Raw genomic sequence first — 18,513 nt, 5'->3', positions numbered from 1 at the left:
GGAAGCTCATTTCGGCCGCTTGTATCCGAGATCTCGGATCCTATCTACACATTCACCTTCTTTTTTCTTTTTTTTAAAAGCCTTTCTGGATACTTTTCCGCATGATGCCGCTGCTGCATGAACTGTATGAATACGTCCTTGTAGTCGGTGCATTACCTGCAGTAACTCAGAGGGCAGTCGGTACGCTCCCAGTTTGGAGAAGCCGACAGGAGTACTGGTGGGGAAGCTGAGCAAAGTGCTGATGTGGGCGCCACGTGAACTTGGATCTGACAGTCGCACAGTAAAACTAGGAAGACCAGGAACTCCCGTGTTCTGTGAGGTAAAGGATTGTTTTGTCAAAGGAGTCCGGTGGCTTTTATATTACAGGGATATTACTCAGAAAGGGCTGTTTGATGGCAAAAGCTAAAGCGGTGAAAATATTCTCAATATATTCCCGTCTACAGACACTTTTCCTTTCCGATGAGAGCCGAAGCCGTATGCTCTCTTCATAGCCATCGGACTTGCAGAACACAGCAGTATGAACACGGTACTTATTGATTAGCTTACTGTGGCGACCTAAGTCACCGCAGAGGGATCTTTTCCGTTTGAAAACCCTAGAAAAGAGCAAAGATGGACTTGCCATTTAAAGGACTAGTCGTGTGTATGATCCACTGAAAAAATAGGGAGTGGGTCCTCTACAGGGAGTCAGCCATGTTTCTACAACAGCAAAGAATGGGCACACAAACACTGGCTCTGGAGAGGGCCAATCAGGTTTTGAGGTTACCTGAAGGCCGCCAACATTCTCCAACACACTTGGAAAGGGACGGGTGAGCTTACTAGCTACCACTAAATCCTACACACTGCTCCTTTAAGAGTCTGTCACCCAACGGCATCCAATTCACGAGATATCCTTATTTAAAATGTTTGTCAAAATAATGTGATTAGTTTAATAGTTAGATTCATTAAACAGGTTGATATTTCGCAGCGAACTCTGAACTCTTGGTCTCTTCAGTCCACTGGTCTAAATATTGTCTTCTGGCACTGACAATGTTTTCAAGTAAATGATGAATGGTAATACTCACAACTCTCAGATTATTCTCCCTTGGCTCACATGTATTCAATAGGGGTTTGGCTAATACTAAATCATAATGGCAACATTAATAAGGTACAGAAGTAATCTCACACTGTGTTTACTGCTTTGGCACAGGTTTTTCCTGGATTGTTGTAACAGCTCTAGCTATTGTTCGGTATGATTTCTTTCATCCAGACACTACTGCTCCAAATTCCACTGAATCAGAACTAATATGGTTCAATTTATTGTTCAAAGACTAAGCATGCAAATAAACTGCCTCTGGGTCTCATAGCTGCAGTAGTTTATGAACTGGGCTGGAGATGTTTGGCTCCTTATTTTTAGCCACACAAGTAGGTAGTTGGTCAGCCAGTGAAATATGTGGACGTCCGCTTGAGGGATTGGCACAGACATTTTCTCCCAGACAATGCATCCTCATGACTTCGTGTTCCCCCGACTTTAAATCCAGTGCCACCAGCAGTTTGACGTTTTCTGCATTATTAGTGCCAAAAGAAATAAATCTGGGAAGACAATAGAGATAGCAGGGATAATAGCTTTTAATTGCTCTTTAGTGTTTGGTGTGTGTATGTATTCATCATTACTTGGTGTCATTTAATCGTGCAAACAGAATTTAAAGTTGTCAAACAGAGATGCAGCAAAGAGTGCCAGCTGCCACCTGGTTTAGCACATATGCAAATGAGTGCTGATTGAATGAAATGCCCTCAATCAGTCCTTATGCAGACTGTAAATGTTTCCCCGGTCCTGGATTACACTGATTATAGCTACATGAGCTTGTGTTTGAAAGATTTGAAGCAGGGTAGGGCCGAATAGAACAGGATACTGCTTTAGTTGTAAAGCTACTCACCACTCAGTGCTCTGTTGACGCAGGAGTTTAAATCAGCATTGGCAAGTCTTTGGTGTCGTTTGGACAACTGGCTTCAGTCTAGTGGGTTCTTTTTTTTAATCTCTGTGTACTGCACAGTGTATTAGTAACTGACACGGGAACTGTGATCTGTTTTATATTACAGCAATCATGGTGATTTGTCTTGGACGCGATGTTGCGCGTACGCATTTGAAGGCTTTACAAAAGCAGTTTATTTGAGCTCCATCGACCGCTCCTCCCTCGGTTTTCTTTCAGTCCAGATTTAAATGCGTTCGCTCACCTATTCCAGTAACATTTCCCATGTTCTGTGTTCACCATGCTCACCAGAGGTCACTGGTTACAGGTCAGCTCAGAGAGAGGTTGGACGGGTCCAACAAACACACAGGACTTTCACCCAGGAGACAGCTGTTTGTGTCCCGTGTAAAATAAAATAAAATAAACTTATTTCACCGAGGTACGCGACAAACATACTCATTTTAACCCAAGCCACAACCTTTTCTTCAACCCAATTAAGTAGTTAATCCTGGTACTTTTGTTTCTAATAATGAAGTAAACTTACGTGGGAAGTTTATTTTGAAAAGACACAACGAGGGGACACTGACACTGCATCATAGGTTAAGAATTGGGTGCAATGATTATTTAAAGCTTCAAAGTGTATTGTGGATCTTTAAAAAGTGCAAAGAAATATATAATTGCTTCAATACAGCAATCGTGATCGAGCATCTTAAAAGATTTTCTGATGAAATCGGAGCAATTTGTGGCACCAAGCGAGATTTGGCTCTGCACCTTTTTGTAGCTGCGGTCATTTTAAAGACATTTTCTCTATTCCCTGGGATGTCTCTTTATAGGACGGCATAATAGAGAGCGACAGGGAAGATGAGAAGGAGCGATGGAATGCACATCGTGAGCGGAGTCCGACCACATTTCTAGTGCGTGGCATGCGAAGCCGCCCAGAGATCCAATGTGCAACCCCTAAAATAAATGTTCATCCCATACTAGAGGTCCACGCTGGTGTTCAGCATAGATGAAGACATCAGACGCCAGAGATCTCAATAATGGGAAAACCTGGTGAACAACAGTCTGAAGTAATGACTTGTAAGAAACAATGACATAGGACCCACAGAAATGTCCATATATTTCTGTAAAACTTGGCCTCTGTAGATCATTTGGAACCGTGTCAGGGTTTAGATCTTGGCAGTTTATAGAGGACTGCATGCTTCATTTCATTGGAAACTGCAATTGGAGACTTGGTTCCTTCATGTTATTGTTCCCCCTGACATCCCCTTTGTATTGGCTGACAGGAGTATGAATTAACGTCTCCAGCCCCTTCAAAACTATGTCCATTCATCATCCAAAATAATGACATTCTGACTCTTTCTGTTTTTTTCTTCTTTGAACTTCCCAAAGTATCTGCTGACCACCACGGTTTCGGCCCGGCCACAAGTAGATGTCTGCTAATCTCATGATAGAAGAACGGACTAATGTGTTGTCTCTAAATTATGGGTTGTGATTAGGCCATCGAGCACGCTCCCATTTATAGCGGAAAAACAGGCACGCAGGGAGCTGAATGCATATTTTATGAGACTGTAATGTTTTAGTCATGTAGGTAATGTAAAGGAATACTTCTTTTAGTATAAGTTAAGCTTTTTTTTGACAAGCTTTTATTTCTTGCTTTCTGTTGACATTTTAAAAGCAATCTTGGCAACGTCCCCCCCCCCTTAAAATGCATTTCTAGTTCACACAATTCCCTCCTTCTGATTGCTAAATAAAATTGCCTCTGCGGGCACCGTCGTCTCCCTTCTCACCGACAGTGGACTCCAGCTCTGCATGTCATGAAGCAGGCGTCAAGTTGTTAATCAGATTTGAAACGAAAAGAAAAGCCTGAGTCTGAGCCGGAGGCAGAATAGCGCTGTCGAGTTGGAAAGCAAAGTCCAGGACATGGAACAGAGGCAGAGATTAAAGTAAATGGTCCTATTGTCATGGCAACCAAAATGTGAACAGGATCGAAGCGGGTATCCTTCTCGGCCTCCTCATTCAACCACTAATGTACTCTCTGTCGCACACTCGCACCCAGAAGTACGGACACAACTACACTCGGATTCAAGCAGACAAACACGCGCGTGCAACCTCATCAGTGGGAGAAGACTTTGTAGAATCCTGGTCGTGTATCTGCCTCCTCCATGGCTCCTCTCCACTGATCCATACCATCATGACGTCTGCTGAGGTCAGGCCGTAGAGCAAAGTGTACAAAAGTGAAGCCAATATATCCTGGTTACGGGCCCTGCCATCATGCGTCTTATGATGTAATTTGGAGCCAGGATATGCGCATTAGTGATGGGGGAGGGGCCTGGAGCCGTGGTATCGAGATCCACGCCAATCACGAGCTGAGCGTGGCCACAGCTTGTTGTTAGCTACGTTAGCATCACGGTGGTTAGGACACAACTAACCACAATTCAATTCAATTCAATTCAGTTTATTTTGTATAGCCCAATATCACAAATTACAAATTTGCCTCAGAGGGCTTTACAATCTGTACACATACGATATCTCCATAAATATTATAAAATACATGGTCAAATTGTTCGATGTGATTCGTGTTATAGAAACGGAATCTGCGTGTCCGCTGACGCTGATAGGACGTCCCGTCCGCGAATATATATAAATATACTGCAGCCAGCCACCAGGGGGCGAGCAACATGTTGAAATACAGACTACGGGGCCAGACGCTGGGTGCATGGCAGCACTCCGGCGTCATTAAAAGCCCCCAATGAATCCAGCGGCCTTTAAGATATCAGAATGTATGTGTATATTGTCGATTCAGTCCATCAACTGTCATCCTCATATCCTGAAATTGATCTCTGTGTTTATTTATTTAGTTATCAGTTGGAAGAGGTGCTACTTGAGTGAACGATCCTTTATTTGTTTCCATCCAGTACTTTGTCCAAAGGAAAGACAAGTAGAATCCTTGACTCTGTGCGACAGGTATCCTCGTGAAGATGCTGAAGAAGGAGAAGAAAAGGTCCCAGGAAGCAGCTGCTCAGCTTGCTCACATCCCCGATGGCCAGAGCCCGGCCCCCCAGAGGGCCCCGAGGGCCCCGAGGCTGACGGCAGTGCCACAGCCGAGGGAGGGAAGCACGGACACCATCTCAGCTGACCATGAAGGACGAGCTATACAGTACATGAAAAGAGGTACTTTAAGAAGCTTTAGTCTCTCTTCTTTTATATTTTCCACTCTTCTTTACAAAGCAAATTTGACAAACACTCAGAATTGTAAAGATGTTTTAGTATACGCCCTTAAATAATATGCCAAACGTGCTTATTTTAAAGCCGAAACTTAATCAAGTAGCGCTGCTAATTTCAATTCACAACATTGGCAACGTGTTTAAAACTGCAAACAAAATTAGGATTCAGAATGCAGTTTAGCGGCCTTCCTTAATGGCAGTCGGTCTTTCTGACCCCGAGGGCTCGGAGCACTGACAGGTGATCTCCCTCGATAGGAATGTGGGCAGCTCTGTGGTCACGCTGGTTTTCTCTGTGCCCGAGGGGCAGTGGCGAACCCTTGATTTCTGGAGTTTATCGTCTCACTGTCTAAACAATGTCATCAGTGGGATTGCATGCTTTTGGGATTTTCCCCTTCCGAGGTCATTCTCGAGGCCCAGTGTGATCGCGTCAGCAGAGCGACATCAGACAGCACAGTATATCAAACCTGTAATTTAGAAATCTCGCGAAAGGAATCGAATTAAACAGAAGCCAGTTCGTCTCGGTGACTGGCGGCGTGCTTGTGGTCCCGAATGGAGGGTCATCACCGCGTTGATTAGGTTTACCTCCACGCAGCTTTGCCCGCGGCGCGGGGCCTTCCGAGGGTTGAGGTGTTCAAAGAAAGTGCAGCGACGCTTCAGACCGCAGCGCCTCTTCTTTTTGTTTTTTTTGACACAAACTTAGTTTAAATGGATTGCGCACGTTGCCGAAAGTCGAGCCAATCAGGCTCTGAGATCGGCTCCCCGGCCGGCGGCAGCATTTACTCGTCTTTTTCCTGTTTGATTCCGGTTAAGTGGAGCCTTAAGTGTGATGATGAACCTGAGCCCTCGTAACGAGCTCGGTCACAGCCGCCGGGGAGCGTGAGCCAGCAACTCATCACGCTCAGGCTGCGCTCCCGTCTGTGCTAACCACAGCTCCCCTCATCCTTTTCTCCTTTGCTTTTGCTGCCCGGTGCGGTAATAAGCCCGGCACAGAGGTAATTGCAAACAGGGTCTCTGAAAGAAGAGCCCATTAGAAAACAAACACGCGCTTGAAACCGGTCCAGTCAGAGTCGGTAAGCGAATCAGTCATTCACGGATGGGACAACGAGGAGCACTGTGACGGATGGCTCTGAAGCCGTGGTTTATGAAACCCACTGATAAATGAGTTGCCATGTGCGTTTCAGCCGCTCATAATGGGATGCTGTCGAATACGGAGCTGGCGCCTCTCAGTAATCCATCCGTAATTGCAGTGTCGTGTGTGTGATCTTGAAAGAAAATATTGACTGCAGATTTAGTGTTAACATTGTTACAATGAGCACCTGGAAATATGAATACCAGTCAGTCGAGAGTCGTACTGGATCCAAGCATTACAATATCACAGGTAAAGAATCCAGCTGTTTTATGGACACGGGTCATTTCTGTCAGACACAAGTCGTTGTGAAGAATCCTCCTGGCTCTCGTTACCTTTGGCCAGGACACCCAACAATTCAGCAATACCGCCCTCAAATGACATTTTCATGGTCTTATATTAAGGGACAGGTTGTTTCATGTCATAGCCTACGAATAAAACAAAAAGAAGAAGTTGAGGAAGACCTTGAGTAAACATGCCTTTTAGATGATCATGACATAGGTAGCTGCTAAGTCCTTGTCGTGGTCCACAGACCCGGGTAGTGCAGCCCTCAGGCCATGAAACTGCCATCTCACCCTTTCATTGATGAACCGCTAACGGCATGGGCCCAACTGCCACTGTTTCACTGTGGAGGGAAAACAACACATAAGTGCTTGTGTTGAATCACAGATTGTGGTGAATTGTGTCCTTAGAGTTCACCGGGTAGGGGGGTCGTCTGGAATACCCTGCGGAGTCCACTGCCCCCCCCCCCCCCCCCCCCCGACCCGGCCCCGGATAGGCTGATGAGAATGGATGGATGGAGAGTCCACTATATATACATATAATAGATTTAGCACTCAGCGCCTCATGGCACCGCAATGTGTAATCTGTGGTGTGCTGAGGTCGATTCAACATGGGAAGTGAAGCAATGTGTTTGCTTGAGGAAAAAATGTCTTCAAAATGTGTGAGTTTATTCTCAGAGAATATCAGATCTTTATTTCTCCAATAAATTTACAATTTAAATCTTGGAAACGCTCAGGTTGCTATTTTTCTTTACCTCCAGTGGTCCTAACGAGTTGTGCAGGAATGATGCATTTTTGTAGGCCAACATACCACTAACACACATCCTGACTCATTGACCCGCAAAGGGAGAATCCCCCGAGTGTGTTCACATTCGCTATGGCTGCTGTAACGGCACAATGAGGAGGATTGTTTGGTTTGTGAACACAACATTCATAGTCCAGCGGGTGAAAAGCAACTCCAGATTCACCCTTTGGAACAACCTTTTTTTGCCTCGCTATATATATATATATATATATATATATATATATATATATATATGATTGAGAGGCATTATTATTTTTGTCTCCTTTACATAGTTTTTTTTTTTTTTATTGAATTTGATTCTACTCACTGCGTCTTTTTAATGGTTCATCTGTGTATCTTCTCTTTTCCCTCCTACTAACATTCATGTTGGTGCTGATTGTAAAGAGGAGCGTGCTACTCTGGAAATGGAGTGTGTCTGTTCTTTAGAAAAATGCAATTTCTTCAGCTTTACTAATTTCCACATTGCATTGGGAGTCATGAACTAAGCTGGTGTGATTACATCACTCTCATACACTAAACAATGACTGAATCCGATCCCCTTCACAGCAATATTGGTGCTGTATGTCACTGTCCATTTTGTTTCTGCTCCGCCTTCACCCCCCAAACAAACCCCAGATCCTGAAGTCCTTTGCGAGCTTGTTACACGTCCGCTCTGGAATGTCGGTCTACTTTTCTCACACTTCATCAGAAGCGTCTTTCTGCTCTGCGTGCCGCCAACGCAGCGAGCGGAACGCACTCCGGCCTCCTTCAGCCGCCGACCAGCAGGGAGGGCTGGACGTTATCCAGGAAGGACTCTGCACATTGGGACGGAGCAGAAAGGACACCGCGTACACTTCATCGACGTGGTTTCAGGGATTTCTTTAAGCAACGGTTATTAATGCTCCAGTGTCCACGTTCGGGAGGCCGTGACATTGTTACATATTATAATCCCCTTACTAACGCAGAATGTGCCAAATATTAGAAACACACAATTGTTTTAAACAGTGCACCGTGCTGTGTATCTTGTACTCCACATCTGGAGGGCCTATAATCCATGACCCACTCGGAGACTCATAACCAAACTATAAGCGCGCATTAGATCATTGTTCTTTTTACTGTCCTAATTCAAAACAAATGCCCCACACTCGACGGGTCAATGCATGCCCATGCGTGTTTAAATGTCGGTTTGATCCGAGGGCTCTGGCGCCGTAGCCCTCCGCCTCGGATAATTACTGTCCCCTGAAGATTAACTGTGAATGTAATGATGATGACCTTTCCATGGAAACCATTCATGCTGATTGAATGGCGTACAATCCACTGTACTCTTTTCCATAATGCGTCCTTCTGTGCTGGACGCTCAGCTTTGCCAGCATGGAATGAAACGTGAAGATTGGGCTTCTCATGCCAACGCGCGGGGGGTATGATGTTTTGGGGTCGTCCGTCCGTTTGTTAAAGCTCCACTTTGACTCAAGAATGAACTGGTTGGATTTGTAGGGGTCAAAGGTCACTGCGACCTCACGTCCGTCTCGTTCTCGCGATATCTCAGGAACGCCTTCGGCGAATTTCGTCGGACTTGGCCCGAACACCCATTTAGATTCAAGAATGAACTGGTTTGGGGTTGAAAGTTGAAAGGTCACTGTGACCTCACATGCTAATTATGACAACTTCACACTAATGTCTAAGAGGATAACATGATGAGGGGGTGATCATTTGGGCAGACGTGGATGTAAACTGCAACTTTCCTGGTTGGCGGAGGGTCGGCAATTCTACGACTGTTTCCACCGTCTTGTGAGTTGCTCACGGAACACGATTTCTACTTTCTGCCCCCCGGATTGAAAAGTGGACGACTCCGAGATGCCTTTTTTCCTACTGACTTCTTCCACAGGCACAGATACACAGTGTCTTCTCCGTGTACTCTTCAGATTGTTTTCTTAGTGTCAAAAGTTCTCTAATGGATGGACAAGGTGTTCCTGCTGTAACTCAGGCTGGTGTGGGCCTGTATTTAAGCTCACGGAGAGTCGGAGGAGACCCGAGACTTGTAGGAAGATTTTGATCTTACTGTAAATCCTGCGAGCATGTAATGAGACGCTGATGGTTCTACCAGGCCTGGCACACGTTGCTGTGATCCGAGAAGGAGCTCGAGACAGTAGCGCACCTCGACAAGTGGAACACCTCTGTCCCCGCGCAGGAGGAACACACAGCGTACCAGATCCATTGTTATTTTACTGTCCAGTGTACTACTGTCTACGGACTTATAACAGCCGGTGTCAGGCGGCTTTCCTTATGAACTGATGGCGCAGTCGTTCATCTGGTATTTCCTTTCAAAAAACGTGTTGAAACGGCAACAATAGTCACAACAACACATTTCTCCCCTGTGAAAGCTCTGCGGTTTGTCAGCACTCAAAGCACGGAGAATCGGGAAAGTTGGCCCTCGGTCGGTGCGATCTCATTACCCCACAAATGATGTTAGTCCAACATAATATGATGTCACCCTTAGATATCCCTGGAATGTTGCTTCTTTTTTTCTTTTTTTTAAACAAGAGTCGAATGGAGTGCGTTTACCCTCAAGAAACCCCTTAAACCGGTTTGTTGAGCTTGGCTCTTGGAGCACACTGTACGACCGTGAGATGCCTGCTGGTTTCAATCAGGACCTTCCAAAAATAAAGAAACAAAAATTCCTGACTGTCCTGCAATTAATCTCGCATGAGTTACTGTCCTGTGTACGTTCTTTGGTTAGAACAGCTTCGTCACAAAGATCCACACAATTTAACAACAGAGCTGAATTTGTAAATCATTGTGAAGCTTTGGGTTTTCCACTGTAATCTCGCTAAATGACGCCGGTTTGTATGTTTTTTATTATAATTTTAGGCCATACACAATCCGGTGCAGTCTTACGCTCAGGGAACAATGTTGGTTTGTTGGAAACGCAGACCTCTTTACTGTGAATTTGATTTTTTGGGGTGAGACAGAGAGCCCTGGTAGAGGGATCTAGGATGCACGACCAAACGTCTCGGAGTCGTTCACTTTGTGTCACCACAAAAGCAACTTTGGGTTTTGGAGAACGCGACAAACGACAGCACAGTACGAATACGCCACGCTACATGTAGCAGGTCTTAATAATCACCTGCCGACATGATTCAGTGTCCACGTATCAGTTTGGCCTCCTTTGGGAGCAAACGTGTCGTATTCACAGCAGGCGGTTGACTTTGGGATGGTGCGTGCTTGGCTGACACTTCATGGAAATAGGCCGTCGTTACCTCCGCCAAAGATGTCGTGTTTTCGTTTACTTTTCTTTCATCCGTCTGTTTGTCAGCAGGGTTACGGAGAGGCCAAAGAGGAACCCATTGCATTTGTGCCCTTTTTAGTTATTTATGCTATTAGTTAAACATGTGCTTTTCTGCTCTGACATATATGACATTTTAAAATGTATTCAGCAGTATGAAATGATGTTGTTGGTGTTGCCTTACACATTTGCCTTTGTCCTCTTTTTCCCATTTTCACACAATGAGAACGTTCATTGGCAAATATATTAATTTTCCCCTTTTTTACGATTTTTCTTCACGTTTTTACACTTTTTTACTTTAATATAGTACAAGATGAAAAACAAATCTCACTTAACTCTTTTCAAAAGACAAAGAATGAAAAATATACATTTAAAGAAATCACCACTGTCACCCAAACGTACTCTAGATGTATACATTTTCCCCATTTGTTAATACATTAGTCACACTTACAGTATCAGTACTTTTATAAGACATCTGCTCATGACACTCTATTTTACCAATTTCAGTAAACCAGTGCTGTAAAGATAGACTTCCTGGTGTCTTCCACGCCTTCTTTAAAACCTAAAAACCAAAAGTCTTGTATCACCAATCACTCTCGAAGGGCAGGAAATATAGTGCCCTCTGAGTCTGGGGTCTGACCCCTCCAGCACTCCACTCCACTCAAGACCCAGACTGTGAAGTCGAGAAGGGATCCAATAAAATTGTCCTGGACATTTTCTTTGAGTTTCCATAGATCCCCTCCCAGTCCTGTGTACTCAGTGAGAGGCCCGTGTCCGTCTCCCAGGCCTCTTTAGAGCGTACTGTATCGGCCTCATCAAAGATCTTGAAATAGTTCACTGCCAGCAACGATATCAGAAATATAAAGGATATTTCTTGGTGAGCCAAAGACCTTTGCTAATAAGTGTTTTAGTTTTAAATGTTGCCAGACTTTAGATCTGAGAATCTAGTCGGATGCTCCCAGGTGCACACTCAGTGTGACCCATTGTCTTTCGGTTTATTCCTTTAGTAAAAGTATTTGAAGCAGATGTACAGCACTTTAAGAACATTGCTCATTACTTAATATTACAAGCCTATAAACAAATAATAAACAATCAGCAGGATGGGGGGCCAATCTGCCGTGTAATGCTGACATGCTCAGAATATGCCGTTTATATTTGTGTTTATGTTCTCTTCAAACGGTGAATGACTGGCTAATAGGCCTTCAGTTGTGTGGTTATAGTTGGGAGGTCAACCGTATCAGTGGCGCTCTGGCTCGCATCTGGCTGCCAGGCTGGAGTGGGGTACCTGTGTATGTGGGAACGCACACAGCTCAGGTCTGATGTTCACATCCACACCTAACTTCCCCTAGTTACATGAAGAGCATGCAGTCTTGTTAGGAGGGTGCGATGTACGGTAGGTTCAGGTTGGACCTGTTGATATGAACAGTAGCTGCTGATTGTCAGGATATCTGATGTCTTTGTGCTGGATCTTTTTCTCTCAGGTCCACAGCTGTCTATGGGGAAGCAAGAAGCCTTTGAGACCTTCATAAGGGACCATGAGGACCATCTGACCATTAAGGACAACAAGGAGCTTCGCAAACAGAGGTCAGTGACCAATAGCACAAGTTGTGAGGCAGTTCTAATACATTCTCTTCCTTATGTTGCCTAACATTATTATTATTAATGTGCAGTGGTATTTTATTTTGAGCTCAATCAATGTTATTTGCATATGCATACTGTACATGTATAGGTGTTGAACAGTACACAGTGTTGTGTTGATGCATGTAATGCATTTCAGACATTGGGGTCATTAGAAGTTCAATTCAATTCAATTCACTTCAATTCAATTCAATTCAATTCAGTTTATTTTGTATAGCCCAATATCACAAATTACAAATTTGCCTCAGAGGGCTTTACAATCTGTACACATACGACATCCCTGTCCCAGGACCTCACATCAAATCAGGAAAAACTCCCCAAAAATAACCTTTCACAGGGAAAAAAGGGAAGAAACCTTCAGGAGAGCAACAGAGGAGGATCCCTCTCCCCAGATGGACAGATGCAACAGATGTCATGTAGAAGTGAAACCACAATGAAAATGAAAGCATAACAGTGAGAGCTGTCTATGAAACATTAGAGTGCTGTACTTTGGCAATTGAGAATAACTTGTAATAGCAATAATAATAATAATAATGAACAACTTTACGACTAATACGCTTATAGTTACTTTACCACATTCAATTCTTATAATCACTTTAGTTTTGCTGCCATTGGCCATTCACACCTGCGTTCTTTTGACCAGGTCAGCTGAGGCCAGAAGAACTTGGGAGAAACTGAACGAGGCCAGAAGCCGAATGAGTAAGTCGCCCTCCAGAAATCACATTACATTTACGACTTGTGAAAACATTGAACTCAAACATTTCCTCATTAGCTTCGTCCAAGTGGCAAACTACGAGGCTATGGTGCGCGCCCTAAAGAGCGCCAGTCATTTCTGGCAAACGGTAATGAACAGATCTCTGTTCCCCCGGAGCGGAGAAATGTCGCTCGGCACATTCCTGAACTTTTCCAGAACCCCCCCCCCCCCCCACACTGTGGTCTCCCAACCTGTGCCTTTTACTAGCCGGGCTCCGGCTGTTTCATGACGACTCTGGTAGCGACCCCCCGTGTTCTTCTCGGCAACGTCTTTAACAGGCACAGTGAGGCCTGGCTTAAACCCCAGCTTCAGTTAAGGCTGTGTCGAGTAATAGAATCTTTTATTCAAGTAAAAAACACACACCTGTCTTAGTCTCTTGGTCAAATAGCATTGTGGTGTTTTTATTTGGCCGGGCGGTGCATTCAAGTTGTGATGCATTACATGTGACTTTTGTTTGCCTATCCCGAGGCACGGTAACGGCCACCTTAACCATAACCCATGCTGACGACTTCCTTAAGTGTATTGCATTGATGTGCATATTCTGCGTGTACTGTTCACAAACTGCGAGGCCTGGCCCAGCACCAACGGCACCCCCTCGCAACTCCTCCCACCCCCCCCCCACGATAACGATAACATAATAAAAGCGTGTATATTTTGTCTCGGCTGGCTGCACAGTCGTTTCTAGACGTCCTGGAGCGGATGGTTCCAAAAGCGATAGACGGCGAGGACAAAAACAGATCAACCATCGGTGTAGCTGTTCCTCGTTGGACGGTGCTGAAAGAAGAGAGGCGGTCCGGGGCAGCAACGCTCTTGGACAGGATGCTATTTGTCCCGCTCAGTACGTCCTTGTTCGGAACGGGACGATTTCTACTCACATTTTAAATTTTTTTTTTTTAACAGTTTTTTTAATTACTCACACAAAAGTTCTGCACTGCAAGATATTAGGCGACATGAATAAATATATTGTAAAAAGGAAAAAAATGTACAATTAAAAAGTACAATTACTAAATATATGTAGACAAAAAAACTATGTTAGAGTGCGTTCCTTCAACCCCTCATGAATGTGCCTTTTTATTGCTTCGTGGATTCTTTAATAGGTTTTAAAAGATAAAATAAAAAAGACCTCATCACAGTTGGACATGAAGTCGCGGTACAGATCCCTTTTGTTTCATATTGCGTCATAATGAGTTTCACGTCCTGTCGCCACTGCTTTCAATGCGTTTCAATGATTTTCGCTCTTTTGCACTTTTCCAGTCAAGTCACGGCAGATAAAAATGTGCTTTCAGTGTTCAATCTGGTTTGCATTTACTATCGCAAGCTACATTTATAAATGTCCCTGGACTGTGTGTGTGTTTGTGGCTCATTTCACATGCCATTTGAAATGGATAGGTTTGCTGCCGCATTCGGCCATTACAGCCATTCATGCCAGCGTACACTTATCATCCTCGGAATTGAACAGATAATAATAATTCAGCATTCGGCGTGTGAGGTGCTGACAAAGCCGTTTATCAGACGTGTCAAACATCACGCGAAGACGTCATGTTGCGTATCAACTCTTCAAATGTGTTCCGCAGACATCGTCGCTGGGTGGGTGTAGTATTTAGAAATTGGATTTACTGAATGAATGTGTGTTTTTAGGATAGGATTTAACATTTGAATCCTTCAACTCATTCAAATTTGGAAAGATACCCAAAGAACATCTTGAGGCTGTCAGATATTATTACATCGTACGGCGCACGGGGCTGCATTCTTCCGAGATGAGAGACGGTGTTTATAGTGGAAGGTGTTTGCCTCTTCTGGATGGAAAATAGTACCATAATGTTTCGCTCAGCGGGCTTCCTTGCCATCTTGGAAGCCCTTCTCGGAAATTTTACTCTACCTGCGTCTCATGGTTAATGGAGAACACGAAAACATTCCGCATAATACAGACAAAAGCTTTGCGCCGCGTTTTTCCTGATGGATGTACCCAGCATGAGGGTCAGTAGCAGGGGAGGAGGAGAGAGGCAGTAGTCCATGGAGACGTCAGTGTCTAAACATTACCCTGGTTTAAACAGTATTGTTCTTGGCCACTGCCAATGAGTCTGGAATCCAATCACACTGGAGGAGCATATATATACGTTCCAAGCCCTTAGGTCCCAAAAGTGCAAGGATCTATATTTATTCAGAGGGATCAGCGATGCACATCTTCTACCTCATGAAAGGTGTACGGCAGCTGGAAATGAGCCAGCGGCTTTGGATTTCTCTGCCAGATGTGTTTGGGGGGAGGGGTGGGGGAGGGGGGGGGGGCGATTAATGCAGTACACTGCAAGATGAAACATCTGCTAACTGCTTTGGGTATCCCACCTTCATGCTCCGCTCACCTTTGCTGAAGTGACACAAAGACTTTCCGCTAGATTTTGAAGGAAGGTCTATTTGGAGCCTAAAGCGTGTCCCATTGCCAATCAGGTTGTTCTACCGAAGCACTTGAGAAGGAATAAAGCAGGACGAATGTGACTTGACTTCTGCATCGCATGTGGTCTTGGTAACCAGCGGCAACCAGGTTTTACCTGCTGATGATCAGCTGCTCATCAAAGTGATTGTATGTTATCGTTTTTGTATGTTTCCTTTTGTCTATGTAAGTCTCGTGGCGGTAATAATAATAATGCATTGAATTTATATAGCGCTTTTCATGATACTCAAAGACACTTCACATAATGATAACATCCTAAAAGCTAAAAAGAAATATATAAGAATAACTAAAATACAGGTAAAAAACAAATAAAACAAATAGGGACTTTCTGAGTCGCTTGGACCCTAATAAAAAACAAACAAACAGTCACACATTAAAAGCAGTTCTGAACAGGTGGGTTTTGATTTGCGATTTGAATAAGGAAAGATCAGTGCAGATATGGAGAAGGCTCTGTCCCCCCACGTCCGGTGCTTGGTCCTATGACAGGAGATTGGCATCAGAGGTAGTTTATTAGTCCAATTATATTGGTGCACTTAAATAATGCTACTTTTAAACTCGTAGGGAATCCGATGACTGAGGACTTGCCTCCACGTGGCTCTCAACATGGCGCCGGCTGGTCGCTAACTGCCCTGACATTACTTCAGTGCGTCGATGCTTCGTATGGACTTGAGTCGACGCCCACCCAGATATTGAGAAGCTTGATTGTATGAGCTTTGGATCTTGAGCTCTCCATCGGTAGTGTGCGGCGTATCACATTCAACCTCCAGGGCACGAAAAACCACCGGATATTTATTGAGGCTTGTAGCTCGACACCGGTCCTTAAAGGCCCCCTGACGATGTGGGAGGAAAGCCTGCACGCTTTGGAGGACGTTGTGGTTTCGAGCCAGTCTTGTGAAATGTGTCTTTGATGGAATCTTTCTTGTCATTGAAAGTCAGAAATACTGTCGGAATCTTCCAACAGGATGCTCTGTGACAACAATCTGTAATGTTTAGTTGCAATATTTTGATACAGTGTGGCCAACAGGAGTTTATTCTCTCACCGTAGTTATGGAATATTATATACCTGCATTGGGAAGTTATCACCTCTAAGTGTACCATGACCCCGACAAATATACAGACGGGGACATAAGTATTTGTGACTGTGACACATTATTTTCTAATTTTTCCTATTTACACGACTGCAATGGATTTGAAATAAATCAGTCAATATGTGGTTGAAGTGTAGACTTTCAGCTTTATTTCAATGGATATAACAACAATATGGCATTGACAGTTTAGCCATTTTTAAAAAGTTCCCCACATATTCAGAGGTTCAGAAGTAATTGGACAAACTAACATAATAGTGACTATAACAATCATTATTAATACTTGGAAGAAAATCCTTTGCAGTCAATGATTGCCTAAAGTTTTACACCCATAGTCATCACCAAATAAGTGATATAATCATTAAATATCATATACATATATATTACACCCATAGACATCACCAAACGCTGAGTCTCCTCCCTTGAGATGCTTTGCAGGCATTGATTGCAGCCTCCTTCATTGCTGCTTATTTGTGGGTCTTTCTGCCTTCACTTTTATCTGAAGTAAATAAAAAGTATGCTCACTTGGGTTGAGATCAGGTGACTGACATGGCCATTGAAGAATATTCCATTTATTTGCCTTGAGAAGCACTATTTTTTCAGCATTTGGCTGAATCCAAGCCGATAGTAAAGCCCTAAACACCTCAAAACTCATCCTGCTACTTCTATGAGCTGTGACATCATCAATGAACACCAGAGACCAGTTCCATTGGCAGCCATACCAGCCCGTGCCATATCACTGCCTCCACCATGTTAACCAGATGATGTGGTTGGCTTCGGATCAGGAGCCGTTCCTTTCCTTCTTTTCTCTTCCCATCATTCTGGTACAAGTTAATCTTGGTTTCATCTTCCAAAGAACCTTCATCTAAAACTCATCTGGCTCATTCAGATGTTTTCTGTCAAAGCCTAATCTGTCCTTCCTGTTCTTCAGTGTTCCCGGTGGTTTGCACCTCGTTGTAAACCTTCTGTATTCAGGTTCATGAAGACATCTCTTGATTGAAGACTTTGACAAAAACACGCCTCCTTCCTCCAGAGTGTTCCTGACCTCAGTATTCATGTTATGAAGGGTTTTTCCTTACTAAGGAAAGAATTCAGCTCCATCTACTCTACATGTCTTCCGTGGTCTTCCAGACCTTTTGGTGTTTGTGAGCTTGCCAGTACATTCCTTCTTTTTAGGAATGCAGCAAACTGTTGATTTGGCCAATCCTAATGTTTCTGCTATCTGTCAGATCGGTTTGGGTAGCCTGTCTGCCTTTTTAATGGCCTCCCTCACTTGCTTCATGACTTCCATAGCAGCCGCCCTGCACGTCCTGGCTCACGATGATGTGGGTTACATACGACTCACGGTGCATTCCTTCTTGTGCCGCTATAACGGCGAAAAAAACACAGCGGCGAAGTGCGGCCTGCGGCTGCCACTCCGAGCTCGGCGCCGTGAAGTGTGGCCAAACAAAAAGCTGCCGATAGATTTAACATTTGCGACACCCGGAGACACGGTGACCTACGATTTCTTCCCGCCTGAACACGCTCATTTACATTCCCAGCTACTTTCACTGCAGACTTTCCGTGAAAGCACATGGCTTTGTGTGTGTGTGGCGGGGGGGGGGGGGTCCCGAACCCGGGTTCATGCTCCACCGTAGGGAGGAATAACAGCGTCATCGTGGGCACAACATGTCCCTGCGCGTCATTTGTAACGTTTCACATCATCCATTCCCCCCCCCCCCCCCCCCCCCCCCAGTGGTGCGGTCTACATTTAAAGGAGGAGCGTGTCAAGAGTTTTTTAAAGATGAGCTGGTCTGTGTGCCGCATTGGGCAGATTGCAAACCGTTTGTAGAAACATGAATGGGTGAAACTCAAGCTGAAGTCGCTGGACCGACCTCAGGACCTCTGTGAGAGACGGCGCTTTACTGGAGGTCACTCCAGTGGGACAGATGTTGGTCTTA

General features: G+C 44.5%; 1 protein-coding gene across 1 annotated transcript in view; it reads left to right on the top strand.

The window, feature by feature from the left end:
• kif6 (kinesin family member 6) overlaps positions 1–18,513 on the top strand; it is a 56,916-nt gene that overhangs the window by 28,317 nt on the left and 10,086 nt on the right. Inside the window, exons 13-15 of the mRNA XM_034525126.1 lie at positions 4,914–5,120; positions 12,129–12,231; positions 12,929–12,984. Of these exons, the coding sequence (XP_034381017.1) occupies positions 4,914–5,120; positions 12,129–12,231; positions 12,929–12,984 (366 nt within the window). The remainder of the gene's footprint in view (positions 1–4,913; positions 5,121–12,128; positions 12,232–12,928; positions 12,985–18,513) is intronic.

The sequence above is a fragment of the Cyclopterus lumpus genome, chromosome 22 (assembly GCF_009769545.1).
Source record: "Cyclopterus lumpus isolate fCycLum1 chromosome 22, fCycLum1.pri, whole genome shotgun sequence".
NCBI classification, from domain to species: domain Eukaryota; kingdom Metazoa; phylum Chordata; class Actinopteri; order Perciformes; family Cyclopteridae; genus Cyclopterus; species Cyclopterus lumpus.
The sequence above is the reverse complement of the archived record's forward strand: the minus strand, read 5'-3'. Positions and strand labels throughout refer to the sequence as shown.